The sequence below is a fragment of the Strigops habroptila genome, chromosome 3 (genome assembly GCF_004027225.2).
Source record: "Strigops habroptila isolate Jane chromosome 3, bStrHab1.2.pri, whole genome shotgun sequence".
Classification (NCBI taxonomy): Eukaryota; Metazoa; Chordata; class Aves; order Psittaciformes; family Psittacidae; genus Strigops; species Strigops habroptila.
Genome location: NC_044279.2, coordinates 86,443,947 through 86,466,497, shown reverse-complemented (window position 1 = coordinate 86,466,497; position 22,551 = coordinate 86,443,947). Strand labels below are relative to the sequence as shown.

General features: G+C 43.5%; 1 protein-coding gene across 5 annotated transcripts in view; it reads left to right on the top strand.

The window, feature by feature from the left end:
• ANKRD17 (ankyrin repeat domain 17) overlaps positions 1–22,551 on the top strand; it is an 87,040-nt gene that overhangs the window by 15,677 nt on the left and 48,812 nt on the right. For 3 of the 5 annotated variants that reach the window (XM_030480930.1, XM_030480926.1, XM_030480925.1), the window contains exon 1: positions 1,536–1,583. The exons of the other annotated variants lie outside the window; for them this stretch is intronic. In XM_030480930.1, the coding sequence (XP_030336790.1) occupies positions 1,551–1,583 (33 nt within the window). In that variant the 5' untranslated portion in view covers positions 1,536–1,550. Of the gene's footprint in view, positions 1–1,535; positions 1,584–22,551 lie in introns of those variants that run through there. 5 annotated transcript variants of the gene reach the window in all.

Here is a 22,551-nt window from a genome sequence, read left to right as displayed (position 1 = left end):
AGAGAGGAAGTTTTTGTGGGGTTGACAGGATTTATTATGCTGTGTTTTTAGAACTGGAAAATTAAATATTTTGAGAGCTGCAGCTATGATTGCTTAATGATTCTGACCTGCTATGTGCAGAGTGGGTACCACTGTCACCTGGTGTTTGAAGGAGAGTGTGAAATGTCTTTTTTTTTGGTCTCAGTTGTCACTTCATGTTTTGGGTGAAGCAGAAAAGTGTGGAGATGATGGTTCTCCAAAAGACCTTGTGGAGACCTTTCTTCAAGTGGTCAGTACCTTTGTTATCATCTTATTGGCTATTTCGGGAATTCTTGATTCCACCCTGCATTGGTTTCAGGCAGTGGAGCAGAAAAGGGTGGGGTGGTTGGAAGTGTAGTAGTTGTGCAGCACTTAAGATGGGTCAGTTGTTTTTAGGAGGTTTTGCTGTAGTAGGAAAGCAGACTAGCATGGAAAGAATTGTGAGCTGTGTCATAGATCTGCTTAATGTGAGGGTTGAGTGTTTTGTGGTGTTTTTCTTTTTTATTAACACTTTTGAGGAGTGGTTAGGATAGTATGGTGATAAATAGAATCACAGACTGGTTTGGGTTGGAAGGCACCTTAAAGCTCATCCACTTCCAATCTCCTGCCATGGGCAGGGACACCTTCCACTAGACCAGGTTGCTCCAAGCCCCATCCAGCCTGGCCTTGAACACTGCCAGGGATGGGGCAGCCACAGCTTCTCTGGGAACCCTGTGCCAGCGCCTCAGCACCCTCACAGGGAAGAACTTCTGCCTAAGAGCTCATCTTAATCTCCTGTCTTTTGGTCAGTTTAAAGCCATTTCCCCTTGTCCCGTTCCTAAGGCCCTTGTCCAAAGCCCCTCTCCAGGTTTCTTGTAGCCCTTTCAGGCACTGGAGCTGCTGTAAGGTCTCCCTGGAGCCTTTTCTTCTCCGGGCTGAACAAGCCCAGCTCTCTCAGCCTGGCTCCATAGCAGAGGTGCTCCAGCCCTCGAAGCATCTCCGTGGCCTCCTCTGGATTTGCTCAAAGGAAATACGCTGAACGGGAACTCCCCAGAGTGGATTTGCGAACTTCACTGGGTCAGAATATGTCCCTTACAGTGTCCGCAGGGTTGCTGATGTGCACCTCAACAGACTGGGGGACCCTTCAGCATGGAGAGGCTGGTGCAGGGGCAGGACAGGAAGGGTGGTATGAAAAACGTGAGAAGGAGCTGGTTTCCGTAGAGTTTGTGGGTTTTTTTGGGTTTTGTTTTGTTTTTAATTTTCATTTCCACCCCCCCCCCCCCCCCCGCAGTGTTCTTTCTGGGGGAGCGGATCCCCGGCCGCCGCTTCTCCCCTTCCCCCCCCCGCTCTGGATTGGTAGGTACCCGCCCTGCGCAGGGTGGAACAGTCCATTTCCTGTTCCCGTGCTGACAGCAGGGGGGAGCGAGCGTGCTGCTGCCGGGTGGCCGGTAGCCCGTCCGTCCGTCCCGGCGACGGCGGGGGGCGGGAGGGCGGGAAGGGGAGAGCGGGGCATGGCCCGGCGGTGAGGCGGGGCGGAGGCGGCGGCCGCCGCTATGGAGGCGTACGTGCTGGAGGACATCCTGGAGGTAGGGGCGGGAGAGGGCCGCAGAACAAAGGGGTGCGCGGGGTCGGCGGCGGACGAGCCCCGGGGGAGCGCCGGGGCCTGCTGTGGCGGCGGGAGCTCGCCCGCCCGCCGTCAGTCCCACCGCGAAGCTGAGGGTTGGATGGGGGCACACAGCAGGGCCTAGGGCGGAGCGCGGGGCCGTCCCCCGGCACGGCAGTGGGGGCTGAGGGAGCCAGGCACCGGCACTCGGCCCATTGGGTGTCTGAGGGATGCACATAGCCCTCGGGGTGCTGCTGGGCAGGCCTGGGGCCTCCCTCCCGCCGCTATGGGGTGCTGCTTGCTCCGTGAGGGTCTCCTGGAGTGTTTGGGGTGATACTGTAGTGGGATGGCTGCAGCCCTCCTGCAGGACAACCCCTGTCAGAACTCCCGGAGGGGTTGTTTGTTTTATCCCCCCATGGCTTAGGCCTGTATAATTGGTATTCCACTGTTTCCAGCTGTCTCCAGTATAGCCTGCCTTTATTTTCTCTGCAGAACGAATCCTGCATTATGAAATAAATGTCATTTTCCCTTCTTGTGAGAAAACACTGTTTCAGCCACATGAAGAGAGGCCTGCCTAGGAATCATGAAGTGAAACTTGTGTTCCAAGTGGCACAGATTTTTAGTCCAGATTGTATTAGCTGTAATACTTCAAGGAAATATCTTTTTCTGTTGTTGTTCATGTGGTATTTCTGGTTTTGAGAGCAAAACCATAGTTTCATTGCCAATTGACTTTTCAAAATATTTGCATGTATTCTTGATTGTAACAAGAATCTGCTCCCTTATTAGCTGCTGTCAAAATTCAAACAAAACAGTGCTTTCAGTGATGCTTGTCCTCTAGGATTTTTCCTTCATGGCCATACTTTTGTTGCTCTAAAGTTTTTAAATTAATGGAAATACTTAGTGTTGGTGTCAACTTCCTTGTGAACCTTGGAACTGTTAAACATCCAGAATGCTAACACAACTGCTCAGTTCGTGCTGAAGAAACTGGTACAGGTGCATGAACAAGACATTTCTTCCAGTATCTGTCTGCATGGCTGGGTTTCTGTGGTGAGGTCGGACGACCTGAAGTGAACTGGGCTTTCTGCCATCAGACAAATTTCACTACTTCACTGATTGAACACTGAAAGCTTTTTCTTTTTTTTTGTCTGTCTTCATTGTAACTACAATTGCCATGTGCAATTCGGTAGTATGTCAAATTAATAATATACTTGGTATTTATTAATAGTCTTGTTTGGAAGGACAATTAGCAAATAAATTTTGTCAGTACAGCAGTATTTTGGGTTTGAGTGTGTGAACTAAGTGATTATATCTTGCTTCTCAGAGTAGGATGCGGTGACTTCTCTGTTCATAATTTCATCGCACATTCTCTTCTGGTCATGAGACTGACTGTATCCAGGTAAAACATCTTCAAAAGTCAAGTATAGAGTCTCCGACTTGTGATATGTGTAAATTATGACCAAATTGGTTGTTGGTGAATCTGAAATTCCCTGGTAGCAGTGGAGGCTGTCCATCGGATATTAACGCATCAGTGGAAGCAGTGTGGTTGTCCTGCATTCCCAGTAAGGGTCCAGAAGTAAAACTTGGTTCCCTTAAAGCTTGCTTCTGTTGTAACTTCAAACAGTCTGTTTAGAGTGTGTTACGTTTTCCCATTTTAGAGCTTTTTTCCTCCCGTGGAGCAGGCTCTTACATTCGTCTAAAGACAGCAATGTAAAGATGGAGAGAACTGCTCTTGCTTAGGCAGCAGAATCTATGTCTAGATTCTGTTCTATTGGACAGATTTGGTACTACTTAGCATTTAGTTAAATTTGGAGGGATCAGTCTTTGTCTCTTCATAAAAATCTTCAAGAAGGTTTTTACCTCTAAATTGGTTATGATTTAAAACATTTTCTGTAGGGTGCTAGTTATGTTGAGTTAGCATAGAGAGTGAAGTGCCAGTTGTGGTAGAGGTCCTCAATGCAAGCAGCAAGTGGGGGCTTCTGAGGCAAAAATCACTCTTGAGTTAAAAAGGTAGCCAAGTAATCAAGCAGTTAATCGTTCACATGTTCTAGCTTGCCCTAGTGTTAAGACTGCTGCTTGGGGAGAGAAAGAGGCAAGATGAGGTAAAAGCATAGGCGTGCTTAATGCCTAACCTGAGCTGGCTTTGCTGCTCTTGGCTGAAGGTGAGTGTTGCCTTAGCTCTGATGCTTGAATCTGGTATTGAAAGAGTTGTGTGGGGAATACAGTTGAATAAAATTCAGACACCATGGGGTTAATCTGCAGTTAGCTTCTGTTCGTCTGGTTCTTGTGATATGTGTATCTTGGCTATACTTCTTTGTTTATGTGTGACCTAACCAACAACAAGGCTTTTTGTTGTTGGTATAACCTTTCAGGTTTTGGCTCATACATGCAAGTGAAGGAATAATTATGTTACAGGAGACCTTAGTGTGGCATTCAAAGAGAGGCAGACCTGTAGCTGTGTTTTTGAGGCTTGAGTTAGCCAGCAGAAACATTTTCTCTGTTGGGAGACAAGGATGTGTGTTTTGTCCTGACAGATGAGGATGTGGTGTGCGTTGTCGTATGCTAACAGCACAGAAATCCACTTAGGCAGCTTATGGCGGTAGAGGGGTGAATTTATATTCCCTGTGTTGATTTGAGACTTTTCAAGGGAAGGAACTGTGTGTTTTGACCTTCAGGTTCTTTGAAAGCTTGTTTGTGCTTGACTTGAGGGCAGCGGATTGGAGTACAACACAAGCCTGCATGTGGCAGTGTCGGTATGTCCTTAGGAAGGGCATTAATTTCCTTCAACTTAAAGTAAATACTTTTCCCCTACCTTGAACTGAAACTCAAAATGATTGCAAAGAGACCTTCATGTCTTATTGTGATATTGGGGTATTTTGCAACTGCAGAAGTTTCTGGTTTTAATTTTGAACTTGAGTTGCGGTTGTTTTAGGAATGGCTGAGTTGCTACCTCAGTTGCATTGCATGTAGCTGCCATTGGGGTTGGTAAGAGGTGAGGTAACATGAAATGATCATGTATTATACCTTCAATCATCTAGGGAAGCCAGCATGGACAGCAAAGTATAACTGTATGTTCATACAGAGCAGAGACTAACCTGCTCAAGCACGTGGGTGCTTGATGGAACAATAATGGAAGGCAGAGTAAACATTCAATAGCAGAGTGATCTATAAAGCATGTTCAAATATCAGGGAGGCCTCTGCAATGCAATTTTTTTTTTAACAGACCAAGGCTTTTAATATGTATAAATGTGGTAGCCTCTTGGTCTGAAGATTAAAATCAGGATTATGTTACGGTATTTCTGTTTCGGGCATTAGTAGCTTTCCCATGTTCCAGCTCTTAAACAGGCTAATCCTTTCCCCATTTTCATTCTTGTAGCTTCTTTTGGTAATCTTGGCTGGTTTACTTTGTACCTCATTTTCCTTTTTTTAAAAGACTTTGCCTATATGAAGTCAGGATGGGCTACTAAAGTGCTGCAGCATTTCTTAGTGGTTCATGTCAGTTGTTCATACATTGTCTATCAGAGCAACTTCTTCAGGTGTTATTGTCAAGTAAGTTGGAGCACCGATGATTCCTTTTATTAAAGCATCATTACTAAGTCTGGGCTGCATCTAGTCCAAACCCCAGGTGATGAATATTGGAAGCTTATGTTCCTGACTGGGTCCAAGATAATACGTTTTTCTAAGGTTTACTCTTAAGCAATATTGAGCTGATGTTAACAAGACCCACACTTAGATGCTGTGAGGTCATCCCCCACAATGATGCTGAAAAGGTTTAGTTGAAGCTGGTGGCAAGGCGGCACGAACGCAGGACAAAGCGCTATAAGTACGTCAAGAGCTGGATTTGTGCTTGCTGTGGTGCTCTGAAGTTACCTGATAGCCTGAAGTAGAAATGAACTCTTTATCAGGATGCATGTTCTGCTGGAGAGTGGGTGCGACCTTAGGTTTGGTTAGTCATTTGTGTCTGGTCAGTGTACTTGTGTTTGCCCAAACTTTGAGTATTAAGTGGCTTTGGTTGCTGTTTCAGGCTGTGGGAGTAAATGGTTCTGAGGTGAACTCCTGTTCCAGGCGCACTCTGGCTGAGTGAGAACTGAGCTTAGCTGCATATGCCTTGTCTGGAGTATTGTTCAGAGGAGCAATACTGGCCTGAAGGAAGGCAAGCTGAACGTGCTGACAGATGAGGCTAAAATTCATCAGCCATCTCATATTGAGGAGGTGGCACTAATGCCCCTTGTGACGTACAGTGAAGGTGAGTAGGTAGACTGAGATGCTACAGCTTGTACCGTATCCTTGTTTTGCTGGTAGTATCATTAGAATTTTAGGACATTTTAGAGGAAAAATGGTTGTGGTTTGGTTTTCATGTTTTTTTGTTTGTTGTTGTGGGTTTGCTTGGTTTTTTCTTTGTTGTTTTTGTTTGGTGGTGTGGGGTGGTGTTTTTTGGTGGTTTGGTTTATTTTTTCTCCTCTGAATCAGCTGGAGAAAAGAGGGGCTATCTGAGCTTAGAGGCTGAGATACTTACTCAGCTTACTGATCTGCTATGCAACTATTTATGTAGTGAAAACTTTTTGTGCTGCCGCCTTCTTCCCTGGCTTGGTAGCTGACAGAATGGTGTCATTCTGACAAAGCAGCAGTGGTGGCAGTCACCTAGGCCCTGGTAGCTCCTGTGCTTGTAGCTTCTCAGAGGTGAGTGAAACTGGCTGGCTGGTTCCCAAGGGGTCTTCTGTATCATCATCTAGTGCTTTCAAACAAAAGGTGATTTCCCCTTCCCTTGAAACCACTCCCCCCTAATACTGCTTCCTCTGCCCATTTTTATTTTGGTGTGAGGCAGAGCTTAGATAGAACAAGTGTGTATGTTGAGTCCTCTAGAAAAGCAGACCCTATCTTTGATGTCTGTCACTTTCTCCCACCTACTTAATTTGGTAAATGTGTTTTTGCAGGGCGAGGAGCTCATTTTCAGCTGCTAGATCTGGGTTCCTATGTGTGACAAGCAAGAATTAAAAGCTGGTAGATGTGATTTCTTTGGGTCTCAAGCTGTTTCTCCTTGTCTTGCAGGAAGAGATCACAAGTTGATGGTGTAAGTGGTGTAATAAATCTTATTTATGCTCTATTGCTTCTCTTTTTCAGTAATGGTTTGTTCTTGGTACAGTAATATGAAAATGCAATTATTGCGAGAAACCTTTAAGGCAATAATTTGTACTTGGGTGACTGCTGTTTATAAGGTCAGCGTTATTCAGTGCTTGTGTCTGCCAGTGAGTGTTTTGCTAATTGGGTTAATGACTTAACCAAGGCCTTCACTAGCAGATGGAATCAGATCATCTGCAAAGGTCTCTCTCAATCTCAGCTCTTCTGTCTTGTAAGATGGTCATTCAAATCAGGTACTTTATAAAAAAATATGAAGAGAATTGAGAGAGACTTTTTAGTGACTTTATTTAGATATCTTTCCTCCACATGACCTGTCTTTAAACTTCTCTAGGAATGCATCAAAAGGTTCTTTCTGTGGCAAGGGTGCTTGTCCCTTTTTTTCTGCATACACGTTAAAATCTCTTCAGATCTTTGCCGTGCTGGAATTCGTGGGCTGTGTTGGCCAAAAGGAAGTCACATGCTCTAAAACTGAAACCCACACTCAAAACAACAACCTGTTACACTGCCGCAGCATCAAAATCATGCGAGAAGGAAATCTGGGTGATGATTATCTGCCACTTTATGGCCACCATCTCCCATGTTGCACAGTTCTTGCATGGTTTCTTCAGTTTCTTTGCACTTGAAACAGAACATTCCTGCTGGTAGGTGATGGACTTGGGCATCTTAGATGTTCTTTTAGGAAGAGATGTGTTGTTTCTCTCTCTGGCTGTGGAGAAGCATATTGTAATAGGAAAAGGAACTCTGTACTAGCAGTTCTGTCTGTTACCTGAATATAGCTGAATGTCCTTTGTGCTCAGGGGAGGGAAGAAGAGGAAATGACTTGTGGTGCAGCTTGTCCTACTGAGGAGCTGATCTTGGAGCTATGTTCATGTAAACACTGAATTAATATGCTAAAATGGTGTGATCAGAAGCATTAATTGGAGAGAAGAAATCAAAATTGTGGTAGTGATTTGGAGGAACTTGAGGCATGGTTTTTATATCTAGCATGCAAAGCAAATAGTGAAAAGGAGGGACTCCACTTAAATTGCTGTCTTGGCCCTTAAACGTTGGTTTAGTTTTGGTTTTTTTTTTATAGGACTTTTTTTTAATGAGAGGATTAAGTATATACTTGGATTTAGTCAAATACTTGTCCTTTGCTTTGGCTACATTCACGTGTCTTACAATTTACTGTATGCAAAACCTGTTCAAATCTATTCAATATGCGGAAGCTTTCAGTTGGGTGTGCCAAATGGAGCAAAGAGAATTTGTAAATCATTTATTAGGTATTGGGCCTAACAGTAGTTTGCATTGAAGGAAGAGTTCAGTGACTATCAAGCTTATCAGTATTCTAACCAAATGAGTTGAAGTTATTACAAGTAAATTCCTTCTGTGTTCAGTTCCTACAGTGGTAAGAGTAGGAATTCAAGTTGGATACTGAACTTGACTGTCTCCTACTGTAAGTTTATCTTCTTGCTTCTCATCAGAAGACTGGTAAACTAGGCCATACCAGTTCCTTTATATATTAAAAAATCCCAAACAAAACAAACAAACGAACAAAAAACAAAACAAAACAAAAAAAACCCCAACAAACCAAACAAGCAAAAAAACCAACCAACCTCGAACTGTAAATGCCAGGAAAGGAAATCCACCTGATGTTTTGGTTGGTTCCTTTTCAGTTTTTGTGTGCGTGAGCATGGTCGGTTGTTTTGGGATGGTTGCAGAGCTATTCATTTAGCTTTATAAGACAGGAATAAATAGCAGTAAACTGAACTGGAAGGTCTTGAAGTAATCCCCAGGTTCTTGACCTAAGTTGTCAAGAAACTCAACTTTCCCTGGGTTATGTTATTTTTCTTGTTTCTGATGCGCATTAGTGTCCACATCCCTTTTCTGTTGGTCACTTAATGTAGCGTGGATTGACTTAAGGAGCTACCACCTAGTGTCAAGGTAGGTAACTTGTGGGACATGCATAATGTTTCTTCTGTTTTTTTAGTCCCTAGAGTAACATACTGTATTAAGACCATGAAGAGAGTGATGGAGTCATCTTACACTTGTATAGTGCCCTGCACAGTGGACTGATGCTCTAACCACTTTGATGATGGGAATGGAAAACTGAGACTAAGCTACACATTGCACTACTTGAAGGAAAAAATGGTTCTAGCATTCCTACATTTGATTTTACATCTCTGCACACAAGTTGATGCTGCATTACTGTGAACAGGCCCACGAACACACTAGTGTTCCACTCATGCCAAAGGGAACTCTGAGTTGGACTCTCTCACAGAGTAGCTGTTTGTGTGTTCATCCTATCCCTCCTCCACATGTCCTCATTCCCTTCTGCTGCTTCCTCCTTCATTGCAGAGCACTTGCTATTGTGAAGAATAGCCAACCAAAACCACTTACAGACAGGAATGATTTCCTGCCAAATTTGTGTAAGAAAATATGTGGGCAGCTTAAAACTATTTCTGTTTCAAAACCAATTGCTGTTTGGCAGCTCAGGCCACTTGCCTACCATGCTTTATGCTCAGTAGCCAGAGTGAATGATCCTTTTGGTGACTGTGGACCTGAAATGAAATGCATGTGGTGGCGTATGTGCAAGAGAGATCAGAATTGTCAATCTAAAAGGATTTTTTTTTTTTTTCCTACAGGAACAGTGAGGAAGAAATAGGCAGCTTATGTGCAGAGGAGTGGTAGTGCTGCTGAGGGCAGAGAAAATACTGTTTATCCAAAATTGCTATCTTTTTTATTTTTCAATATTATTTTTTTCTTTTTTTTCAACGCTTTTATTCCCTGCTGTTGTCTTACAGGATTAAAATGGTTGTGGAGGGGAGCATAGGTTATACAAAGTGGGCAAACCAGGCAGACTGGAGTGGGAGGCAAACAGCTTTCTTTCCTTTTTGTGCTGGGAGAGATGGATGTCTGCCATTGATGTGTCTTGTCCTCTGAAGTAGATCATCTGGGCAGATGCAAAGAGACAGTCTGCCACCATGGAGGGTATGGACGGGCTGGGCTTGAGTTTGCTGTGTGACAGGGTTTTGTGTAGTGCACAAGGTTTCTTCAGTCCCTGATGGTATTTTGGACTTCTGGCTTTGGTTTGTGCCCTCTCCAGCGCAATGGAAGACAAGGCAAGGAGAGAGCTGCTAGGTGCACTTGAAGCTGGAAGGCCTCTGCCATGCTTCATCAGCCCCCACCAGATGCAGTTTTGCTACCTCAGGGTTGGTATATGATCCTGTAAATGGCAAACTTCCAGTTGGCTGTTGTTACTGAAGGTTTATGCTAACTTCCACATCTTCCTCTATTAAAAAGAGAGAATGGGATGCTTAGCCTTTTACCCTCAGCATGTTCCACTCAGATGAAGTTTTCGGTGTACACCTTCATTACTGTGCAAGGGATTTGCTTAAAAGTCTCTGGTTATATACAATGATACCAGTGTAACTGCTACAAGCTTCTCTTAAGCCTTCTAAAAACTGATGGAACGCACATGTGCAGTTTGTGGTCTGTGTTCAGGTAAGCCCCAAGCACTTAAAGCAACATGTGACAGTAAATACCTGGAGTTACAGCAACACAGTGCCAGTAGTGCAGGTTGTCAAAAAGTGTATCTGAAAAAGCCAATTGCTCCTGTAAACCCCCGGTAAGAGTCATTTTGTGCCTCTTCTGGCCAGGCAGTCTTGCTTTACTGCCTCTAGTTCACCTCCTTGAAGGGAAGTTGGTTTCAAGCAGGATACTGTTAAAATACTGCACTTTTGCTAGGATTTCTGCAGGAAGCAGTCGGTGTAGATGCTGTTCTTGATCTTGACCACAAAAAAAGGAGTGGGAAACAACCAGCTGTGTCTTCTTACTTGATGCCAGCCTGATATTGTACAAGGGTTTTTAAACCTTTGAGATGCTGCAGTTGGGTGACACACACGCTCCCCCTGCCAGCAGTTCTGATTGAGGAAAACCCTCCAGGTGGTTTTTAGACATGAGGAGTCCAAAGTGTCACTAGAGAAGTAAAATTGGAGTTGTTTGTGCAGCAGGAGTTGTTTTGTAGCGTTGTGAGTTTCTTTTCCCACAAGAAGAATGAGTAGTATTCATCACTGCTCTGGAGTTTCCTAGAGCTGGCAAACACAGCGTTGGAATCAGTAAAGCAGTGCATTTTAGGCATCAGGAGATCTGAGGTTTAGTCCTGAGGGTAACAGTAACTTGTTGTGACATAATACAGGCTGTGTAAACCTTTATTTCTGTTCCTTGTATTTCTCTTGTTTTGTGATCTGATCAATCTATAGCATAGAATCACAGAATGGTTTGGGAGAAAACTTAAAGATCATCTACTTCCAACCCCCAGCGTATCTCAGTATTTGTGTTGGGGGATGAAAATACATGTATGAACGTGGATCGATTGTCATCTGATATTGTTGAAGCAAAGTACTGTTGACTTAATAGCTTGCCTGCATGTTGGAAGTTTCAGGGAGTGGAGAATCTCCCTCTGTGCGTAGTTTGGGGCCAGCACAGTAGAGTGGTCTGTCTTCTGTTTGGAGGTTTTGTGGTGCAAATGAGCTTCTGAGGGTCCCTCCTTCTGGGATTGAGTTTGGTTTTGAGATGAGTTGGGAAACACACAGAATTAAGTCACTTGAGAACATTTAAGGAGCAGGAGTATGCTCCTGGTGGGACTTTAACTGATTTACCACTGCTGTAGTCACTTGCAGATGCAGGGAGGAACGAAGCCAAGCTGACTAGGCTGAATGTTGAAAGTTGTGCTGACAGAGAAATGCTTTCTGGCAGATCCAGTATAGCAAATCTGAAGTATCTCTTCATGCAAACTGGGAAAGTTGGTGGTTTCCCTCTTCGTGACCTTGCAAATAGAGCATGCTCTGTCAGTGAGAACTTGCCATGTAGCAGTGTGAATGGATGCTTTCCTTTTGGAAATTCATTTGAATGGACATAGGATTCTGTTGCCATGTATCATACGTAGAGAGGGGTAGGAGGGTGATCTCGCCTGTCCTTTTTCCACTGAATCTGCGTAGTTTAAGTTCTGCAGCTTCTTTGTCATGGACTTCCAAGGCGAGGTTGGACAGGGCTTGGAGCAACCTGGTCTAATGGAAGGTGTCCTTGCCTGTGGCAGAGGGTTGGAACTGGATGAGCTTTAAGGTCCCTTCCAACCAAACCCAGTCTGTATTCTGTGACCGCAGAGAAGCTGGTCTGGGTCATCTGAGGCCTGGCCTCATCATGAGAAATAAGTGTGTGTTCAAGTCTGAGGGAACTGCTCTCCTATTAACTATGCTTTTAGAAAATGTGGATGAAGGAAAGGCCCCATGGCGCTATTTCTGCATCAAGCTTTATTACTGCTAGCTTTGTCTACACAGAAGTTACGATGCTGTGTTTCCATTGTTCAGCTGTGCTGATCTGCACTCCTTAGAATAACAACTTGTTTGAGCTGGAAATGGATGGGTGTGCACAGTTCTGAACTGGAACTTCAAGTGAAATGGAAGAGGTGAAAAATACTGCAGGACAAGTGCTTTTGAGAAGTTGGGCTGCCTTTGGTTGTGCTAAGCCGCTCTAAACTCCCTTCTCAAAGGATTAGTTAAGGGTCTTGATATGTTACAACAAAGCCTGAGCATGACAGAGAAATGGCTGCTTATTGAGCTGTGAACAGACAGCTCAAGATACTTCTCCTTGAAGACTCTCCAGGCAAGCATGCAGACATAGCCCCTGAAGTTAAGCACTGATAAAGATAATGAATGGTGGTTGAGATTTCAAGCTTGGCTCTTGTAGAGATAGTGGAATCGAAACAATGCATTTGTGCTTGTAACAGCTCAGGGTTTCATTTTTCCACGTTTTCATTAGGTGTCATTTAAAAGGAGGATGCTTCAAGATTCTAAATGAGTTGACATGGATCTGTCAGTGTAGGGAGGCACTTCACGGGAGGCTTGGAAATGCTTGTCTTGAGAATGCATCTATTAAATCTATCCTTGGAGTATATAGTCAAGGCAAAAGGCAAGTCCAGTGGAAAAGGAATGTGAGCAACTGTTAGAGAAGGATTTTCTCTTTCTTGTGAGCTCACCTTCCTTAAACAAGGCTTAAGAGAATAATTAGTCCCCTGAAAGTGGGGCAGTGAGGAATAGGATGTAACAGTGCACAGCAGGACTGCTTAGTCCTTTCTCAGTAGTGCACATGTTGTTCAGAGGTGCAGTGTGCTGTGTCTCAGGGTGCTCTTCATGTCCAAAATGCTTTGTTAAGAGCAGTTATGCTTCATGTACTGCCCAGTTTTGACATTTTGAATGGCAAAACTGGAAAGACTTTCATAAAGCTGTGGTGTTCTGTATTCCTGATGTTTTCCATATTCCTTAGGTCTTGTTACTGTATCCATGGAAGCTGGCCATGTTGTAATTAGGGGTCAGTCTGAGTCTTAGGTTCTCAGGATGTGCTGTAAGTACAAGTTTCTCCATAGAAGTTCAGAATCCTTGAGCTGTCCTTAAGCAGGAAGAGCAGTGGGAGGACTCTAAAATGCCATCAGTCTGGCTCAGAAGGTTTGTCTTGAAGAGTCTGTGATAGAGGCTGGTTGAAAAATTGGCTGGGTGGTCAGAGGCAGCGTAACCCCTCTAAGCTTTATACTGCTGTAAGGAGTAGGCTCTGGCTTGGGTGACACTATAAGTAACTTGCTAAGTAGCTTAAGTAATGCTTACCTCAGATATTGAGAGAGTTGTAGCAGGCTGCAGTTCAGGTGTGACACTGGGGGACTTCACTGATATGGGGAGAGGGTGTTTCTCAGTTGCATCATCTTTTTTCTTCATGGTGGTTCTGTGCTCCCTTTCTTGTGTGTCTCAGACTGTCACTGTTTGGGAAGAGACATGACAGGTTACTTGTAAAGGGCAGCTACCTGCGTAGGATCAGGTTGGTTGTTTAGCATCCTTCAGCTGTCAGGGTTGTTTGGCAGAGAGCAGTTTCCATTTTGGTTTGGAAAGGTGTGGGAACAGCCACTGTTATAGGTGTTACCTATTAGTCAGTGATTGATGCAGGCTACCACATCTCAGGGTTGCTGCAGAGACAGTCACAGTCCATGTGAGTTATTTCATGCTGTCAAAGCTTGGTTTTCTTTTCTTGGTCAGTTCTTCCCAAGTCCACTCAAAGAGATGGTTTGTATCAAAAGTTCCAGCTCAGCTTTTTTGTGGGGCTTGGGGGGAGAGAAGGTGTGCAGCTGTTCAGGTGGCTGGATTGGAGATGGGGAAGTTTCTTTCTTGTTGGGTGTAGAAGTATTGTCTGGCACTGAGCTTTCAGAAACATGATGGCAGGCAGCTCTAGAGTGCTTTGATATTTTTTTTGCATTTTTTTTGTGATTTCTAATATCCTATTATTCATGTCAGAAATTAAAACTTATATGTTGTTTTTTCCCCCACATAAATGTGAAATTGGGACAGGGAACTTAAGATGTGAGTTGAGGTGGTGGTGGTTTTATACTGGCGTGAAATCTGTCTTGCATGAACAATTGCAGCGGAATACCAGTTAATGCATGAATTCATTTAATGTGGAAGTATGCCAAGTGTTTGGAATTGAGATTTGAAATGGGAAAAGAATGTAAAACTGAAGGTGGTGTTCCTTGTAGTTTCACAAGCTCCTTGGAGCTATAGGTTTCAGCCTGTCTGCCTGCCTCTCTTTATTGTTGGTTGTAATGCTGGGGATACAGACTATAGAGGAGAGGAGGGAATTTTCATGTGAATGCATCAGTACCTGTCTCGTCATCAGAAACACACTGCAGTAATAATGCAGGTGTCCCTGCAGCAGCAACTCTGGTGGTGCCAGTCATGAGGATGGTGTTAATGCCATTTTGGCAGTATGGACTGTTACTCTTCTCACCATCCTCCCTCCCTTCTTCCCTCCCCCTTTGTATTTTTTTTTTAGCAGCAGCAAGAGAAATGGAGCGTATAGTTGATGGAATAAAGTGAAAGAAGACACTGTTGAGACGTTCCAGCTGCTGGGCTTTGGATTTTTGCTGAACAAGGCATTTAGGTTTGGGGAGGGTCACTGCATGTTCAGAAGACAACAAATGGGATTATGTATCCCAGAGAATGGGAAGCAATCCTCGCTGTATGGGGGAGAAATGCTGCTGTAAGACTTCGTGTTTGCAGCAACAGCGCTGCTGTATTAGCTGGGTAGAGTAAGGGAGGATCATGCAGCTTGTTCCTGTTAGAAAATAGATTCTAAGAAATAACATAAAAGCTGAGAAGCTGAGATGGAGGAGGCAGAATAGGCTGCTTCACTGGGCTTCAGCATTCAGCAACCAGGAAGCTCAACTTTAGCTAAAGAAAATGGTGTCCTTTTCTTTAAAGTAAATGTAAATATTGTGTAAATATCCAGTAAGCCATCACTTGCACTTCACAGCTCTGTCATCTAAATTAGGTGGTTGTGATGTTCTGTTTTGTCCCTGTGTGAATGGGAAGCAATGCCAGAAGCTTGTCTTCAGTCAAGTTTGGAATGGAATTTTTAATATAATAACATTATTAATCCTGTAAAGATCTACATCTTAAGATGGCTTGAAACCTGTGTTAACTAAGTGGTAATGTCACCTGAAGACCTGTAGCCTTAGGTGAAAAAGCAGAACCATATACTTTGCCTTAATATATTTAGTTTGCTAAAGTCCAGATCTATTCCCAGTGCTTTATTTCAAGATATGTGTGAGTTGATTGCTTTGTCTTGCTGTTTTAGGTCAGAGTATTTTTTTTCCAGCAAGCTGACTTTCAACCGAGATGGATTAATGCATTTTGAGAGTGTAAGAGTTGATATTCTGAGGGCTAAAAGGTGCCGGGGTAAGAGAGAGCAGGCATGAAGGTCTTGATTTAGTGTGGGACATGTGAGGGGCTGAAAATATTTCTGACTGTTCCTTACACTAAGCTGACCTGCGACTGAGATGAAAAGAAATGCAGTGCATGTACATGGCACGGACATTATCAAGTGCCTTTGGAAGAATGAGTCTCCTAAGACTCCAGATGATTTCTTGACATTAGGATAGAAAGCTGTATATAAAGACTTTGATAACCCATTATTGTTAAAAACATGCTGGAATTATGCATCTTAATTTGCAGAGTTTTGGGGTTGCCTATTGGATGCTGAAGTGAAAACTTGGTGCTTGGGATACTTGGCCTGATTTGCCACGTTCCAAATATATCACCCCTTTGTTTTGATCCCTCTTACCTCACCAATCCCTTGATGTGTGTGGAGTGTTTAGATATAAGACATGAAAAATACGGAGCAGTGTTGTGCAAAGACAACTCAAGTTGTTATTAGTCAGGGTTGGGCTTTGTTCTTGCACTGGGAATGTTGGTTTATTTCCTCTTGTACGTTGCAGTTGCAAGATGCAATATAAAAGTGACTATTTTCAGATTTGCAGGGTATATTCATGAAGTAAGCAGTGGAAAAATCTTAATTTTAAGGAATTCAAGTTGTACGAAAGATGGAGGTAGGTTTTTTTGGGGGGGGTGTTTTGGTTTTGTGTTGTTTTGTTTGGTTTTTCTTTTTTTTCTTTTCTGTTTCTTTTTCTTTTATTTTTGTGGTGGAGTGTTTTGCAATAACTTGGAACAATTTCACAGTCATGCCCGCTGCTGTAGGAAGGATTCAGCAGGTGCTTAGTGGACTAAGCAGCAGCCAAAAACCACTTGAGGACCATTTTTCATACAAGGGTGGGCAGAATAAAACCCTGAGGGGGTCTAGATCCCAGGGTGCAGGGGAGTTCATATGCTTGTTTGGGATCTTCTGGAAAAGGTTGGTCTGTGTGTCAGCCTATGCCCTTCCTGCCTGTCCCATCTGCACATTTTGCTCCAGAGGTGGAAGTTCTGATGGTCCGGCTCTGAATAAATAAATTACATTGGCTGTAAAACCCATCTGTTGTCTTGGTGAGATGGAGGATGGGGACAGAAATGAGTAGTGGTCTTCCACTGGTAGTGTGAGAGCTAAAACTGATCTGTAGTGAAAGCTGAGATCATCTTGGATATGAGTTGCTGGAGTGCAAGAGGAAGGTAGTGTAACTGTGGGTCAGGCTCTTCTGCTCACCTGAGTAGCTCCTTATCTAAATTGTGATTAAAACTGCTTGCTGCATGAGAGTCATTTTTAGCTACGGAAGGGAAGAACCTGAAGCTTCCTAACTCCTCAAGCTAGTAACTTGGACTAAAGTTGATGAACTGACCTGGTAACGGTTATCGTTTTGGTCTGACGGTGGCTTTGCGATACCTGATGGACTTGAAAATCCTTGTTAAACTTTATATTGTCTTTAAAACCCTTTTGCTGCTCTCCAAAAACTTTGGAGCTGGGAAAAAATCAGCTGTTGGAGCGCTTGCAAATCCGCAGTAAGTCCTTCTGTCCCTCAATAAGGAATAATACTAAAAGGACTATTGGTTAAAGTGTACTTGAGGTGGTGAAGTTCTCTACATGGCAACAGCTGCTAGCTGTTCCTTGTATGCTAGGCTCTTCGGAAAGGCTTTATAGTAAGTTTTGCTTCTCCCTTGGGCTATCAAACACCAAAGGTCCAAGTGCCAAGGTAAAAATTGAGCAAATCCTGAAACTGCTGGAACTAGATGATCTGTAAGGTGATGAGAGTCATCTGACAGAAACTGAGAAACAAACCTGCTGTTGGATTGTAAGCCTGGAAAATAGTGGCCAGTCCCAAGAATAAGACACAAACCTGCAGAGAAAATACATTTTTTTCCCGACGGGTGTTTTGGGGGCCTTTAAAAATGCTCGTCTGGGCTAGCATGGGTCATCCAAATGAGGTTTCAGAGCTTAAAACCACTATGGCTTAAAAAGGTTTCATCCTATTATGTTAATGAACCCACCTTGCTTTTCCACAGCCTTCAAGGTCTGTTGTTTGCAGCCTACCAGCTGGACACCCAGTCTGCATTTCACTGCTCCCTTGGTACTTTAAGAACTGCTTACTGCTTTTTATGAGCATGTGTTCATGTAATGCCTCAAGAAAGAGAAATATGATGTCTGTTTTCTTATTACCAACAAAGGCTAAAACAGAGCTAGGAACTTGCATTGCTTCCAGGAAGGGATGTTTGGCCACAGGTGGTGGTCAGGTTATTCAGAGCGAGTGTTTAGGCTGGATGATGACACTGTGCCTAAGTGTACCATACAATTCAAGAACTGTTTGGTGCATTCCGTGTCTCTGCATCACTGCCAGATGGGATGTGTTACAGTAATATGATGTTAATTTTTATAACCTATATGGAACATGGGGTCTCAAATGTTTACTCTCTGCTAATTTCTGACTAAATGCTGGAAAGCAATAGCAGATCAATACCATATGCATACGGGATGGCCATAAAGAAGAGGACTAGGAAATAGAATCAGCAAAATCAGGAGAACCTGAGAGAATGGGAGAATGGTGGTTTACAGCTTTTTCTAAAGGCTCAGCTTTGCTCTTGGGTCCTTTCATTGTGCAGCATGAACTAAGTTTAGAACTTCTTACCAGTGAAGTTGTGTAGTATATCAGAATTGAATCATGGTGTGGTCAGATGTGAAGTGCTGGTTTTTATGGTTTAATGTATATGAGGGTTTTGTACTATAAATTGCCAATATGTGATTTTCGTACTTTGGTTGAGAGCAAGATTAGGCTTGTAATGTTAATTTTAGGTGTTGGGTACCCACTTAGGTAGTGAAGAAACATAGGTGGGTTGATATGTTAGTTGATAGTGTGGCTCTAGAAGAGTTGTTTGGTGTGAAGCACCCAAATGCATACGGCTTTTTGCATGGTGGAGGTTTTTTTGGGTTTGTTTTCTGAGGGAACCTATGGGAGTTTATTATTTCACCTTAGTCTACATCTGGGCGAGCATGTGGAGGCATGTGTATAGGCTTGGAAGACACTGCTATAGGAATATGGGGGATGCTCACTATGAGGATGGTGGGACATTGGAACAGGTTTCTCAGAGAAGCTGTGGCTGCCCCATCCCTGGCAGTGTTCAAGACCAGGTTGGACAGGTCCTGGAGCAACCTGGTCTTAGTGGAAGGTGTCTCTACCTGTGGCAGGGGCTTGGAACTGGTCCCTTCCCACCCAAACCATTCTGTGATGCTGTTTACAGCAGTGTGTCTGCAGTGAGATCTATTTGGTGACAGTTTTAGACATGTATGGCTTGATGGGAAGAGGTGGATGAAGTTTGAGTTAGTGTCAAGAACTAACTTATGTCTCCAGAGTAGATCTAGCATCACATGGTGGCAAGCCATGCCAGTTAGAGCAAAATAACTCAATTGTGCTTTGTTTTCTGCTCTAACCTGGCATTTATGGTCAAAACATAAGATTACTGACATCTCTCAGGGCTTTCTTCAAGGTGTATATAGACCTGAGTCCTGGTGGATCAGCTTGTACCTGTTTGAGATGTCTGTATATCCATGGACCAGATGGTAAAACACTACCAAAAATGCAGAAGTACTGTTCTTTAGGAAAGAAAAGATACACCCCCTCCCCTAGACTACTTGAAAAATGCCTTTTTTGGCCTAGAAAAGTAGGACTCTGAACATGTGCTGAGGTAATTGAAGCATGCCATTACCATGAGGTTTGTCTTTCTATACCTGTTAACACCGTGCTTTTCTAAGCCATTTTTTAATATCTCTTTACAGTTGTGTTCAATGCATCAAAACCATGGGCTGTTCTGTTTGAGAGTACTCAGAACTTGGTCATTCTGTGCTCCCAGCATCTTTTTTGATTGTAGAAGCATAAAATGCACTAGAGGCGATTACAGGCAAAGTAAACTTGGGCAAGTGCAGAACATGAGATTTTATTGCAGGATGAAAGAAGAGGAGGAATCTCGTAAAAGGCCTTCTGTTGGGGCCTGCCTGAACAATTGGGTTATGTCAGAGTATTGTTTGATTGGAGAACTACTGGCTGAGAAGGCAGATTAAATATTCTGATACGTAAGGTGAAGCATTTGTGGGCTGTTCTCCATGGGGTTTTAGTTAAGGGAAATAAAATACATTTGAAGACCAGTAAAGGAAGTGTCTGTTTGCTTGGCCTGGTAAATGAAATGCTTTGTCTTCAGTTTGTAGCTTCTGTAGAGCAGGAAGGATTTTCTGAGAAGGGGAAATGGAGGGTTAGCCTCTACCAAAATACAGTTTCATTCAGCACTGTTAGGCACTGTGTCTATTGCCATCACTATGTGGTGGTCTGTGTTGTGTTGAACCAAATGAAGTTCTTCAGCTAAAAGGCAGTTGTAAAACTACAGGAGAGTGTAACTGGAGGCTTGATGAACAGTTCTGCAAGCAGCATGTTGAAGATGTCTCTTCTCCCTTAGGAAAGGAGAACCAGCTATATTTAATGTCATAAAATAGTCAGAATCTGTTAATTAATAAGTTAATTTCTGGAGTTGTTGCGCTAAAGTGGTTTAGATGACAGCACATAATGAGTTTCAAAACTTGGTTGCAAGAGAGGCTTGCTCTGGATATCTTCCCTGTGAGGGTGGTGAGGCCCTGGCACAGGGTGCCCAGAGAAGCTGTGGCTGCCCCATCCCTGGCAGTGTTCAAGGCCAGGTTGGACACAGGGGCTTGGAGCAATCCGAGTTAGTGGAAGGTGCCCCTGCCTGTGGCAGGGGGTTGGAAGTGGATGAGCTTTAAGGTTCCTTCCAACCCAAACCTCTCTGTGATTCTGTAACTTGTGGTTGCATTGCTGCTGTGATGCTTGTAGGTGGATTGCTTTTTCTCCCCATTCTCCTGGTGTTACAGTTGGTTTTTTAAATCATACTATGCTCATATGCTTAGGTGGAAGGAAAATAAGATTTTTTCCATATGAAACTTAAACTGCATAAAAGACCTAATTTGAGAGGAGAGGATGTGAGTTGGGGAGAGACGTTTTCCTATTTTGACTTTTTCCTTAGCAAATATTTCATAGTGCTAGGAAGAACCACGACCAGCTGTTAAATTTATCTCACTCTGAGGAGGTTTTTTCAGTTTGAACAGTAGGGATTTTTCATGGTTTGGAGGAGCCAAGAATCCTTCTGACTGTTCAGTAGTTTGCCTTCCCAGTGGTGAAATCTGTCACTTGGCTCCTGAACAGCAGAGCAGTTCCTTTCACCTGCTGCTTGCTGCAGCAGGCTTAGTCCTCTCGAAGAAGACAAATGGCAAATCTTCAGATGAACCAAAAACGGCCTAAAACTGACATCAATGAATGGAGCAGAGCTGCTCCACCTGGGGAGGAAACTAGGAGTTGCCTTTACTAGTGTGGCAGACTGGGAAGCTGCAGCCAGGGTGAGTATCATCTCTTGGAAAAAGGAGTGCTGAGGAGCAACATGCAGGACTGCCCCATCCCTGGCAGTGTTCAAGGCCGGGTTAGACGGAGCTTTGAGCAACCTGGTCCAGGTGAAGGTGTCCCGGCCCATGGCAGGGAGTAGGAACTGGATGAACTTTAAGGTCTCTTCCAGCCCAAACTATTCTGTGATTCTATGACTGTCCCATTGTTGAAATCAGAACTACTTTCATCCCAAGTCAGAACTCATCCCCTCCAGCTTGCTGTGTTCCTGAGTGTGAAGAAGGAGGGCAAAGAGGCTGCAGAGGAGTGGAAGGAGGCTTCAGAGGTACCCTAGAGGGGTGTACTTGTGTATTGCTAATAGCTGTCTGACGGGATGTTGTTTCTCAATGGTATCATTGAAGTGATAAATTGAAGTAATTTTGGAAGGAGTTCTCAGCCTGCTTTCCTAAAGGACCAAGGTGTTTAAGTTCAGGCTATGCACTAGTACTATATCCTAGTAAGTTTTGAGCTGAGGGCGGACAGCAGAAGCTGCTGGTGAGCTCTTAACTTCTGACAGGAAAACAAATGGAAGGATGGAGGGAGATCTTTGGGAGTCCTGGGATGGATTAGTCACTCTTCTGGTGTATCTGCCCGCTTAGATTCCTAAGGCCTTTATTGGCAGGAATCTGAACTTGTGATGCTCATGAGATGGCTTTTAAACTTCAGAGAGACACATGAAGAAAAGAAGAAAAGAAATCGTATTTCTATCTTGTTGAACTGTGTTCCACGTGGAAGTAGATTACTGCTGTACTATGGACAGTAGCTGCATTTATCCGAAGATGATTGAATGGTTATGTTGTAGGGGTGGCTGGCACATGTGGTTGGTTTGTCTGGCAGCCTTGCCTTTAGATTGATTTTGATTCTGGATTGGGATTGGTTTTTATCTTTTTATTTCTTTGATTTTTGAAGGTGTAGATTTTTGAGGCTGTTGAGCTTTGTAGGGGGGTGTTTAGACTTTGTTTTTATAAGCTAATAAATGGCTTGATGGCTAGTTCAAAGGCTTAGAGGTGTGTTCATGGAGCTGTGAGAGGAGTGTCTAAACTACTTGACTCAGTCCTCCTTTTACAGGCTGTAAAACACAAATGGATGCTAGGGGCTTTTTTTCTCTCTAATTCATTGATCACTTCCTTAATCTCCATGTGTTTCACAACAAAAACAAATGGATAGTACAGAAAAGCAGGATCTTGAGAAGAACTTAAACCACTCAGCATCTGTTTTCTGAAAAAGGCAGGTATAACAGGTTCCATATTTTGTAGGTAATGTTTTAAATGTTTTATTGGGAATATTCTGTTAAGCTCTTGTGTGTTGCATTTGAGTTGGTTAGATCTGCAACATGTTGCTGGTTCTTTTGTGGTTTTAAATACTGGATTGGGAGGCATCAGGCTTGAAGGAGTGAGATAGCTGAGAGAATTTGTCTGCAAGTCAGAGCAATTGACACAAAAATAATGACGACACTGTTTTTCTGGCTTTGTGTGCTAGTAGAGCTTAATGCCATTTGAGGGTAGGTTACTTCTTCCAAAGGTGACTTGGTTCTATGAAATAGATTGGTTCTGTCCCTGTTGTATGTATCTCTCACACTTTGGGGAGGGAAAGAACCCTG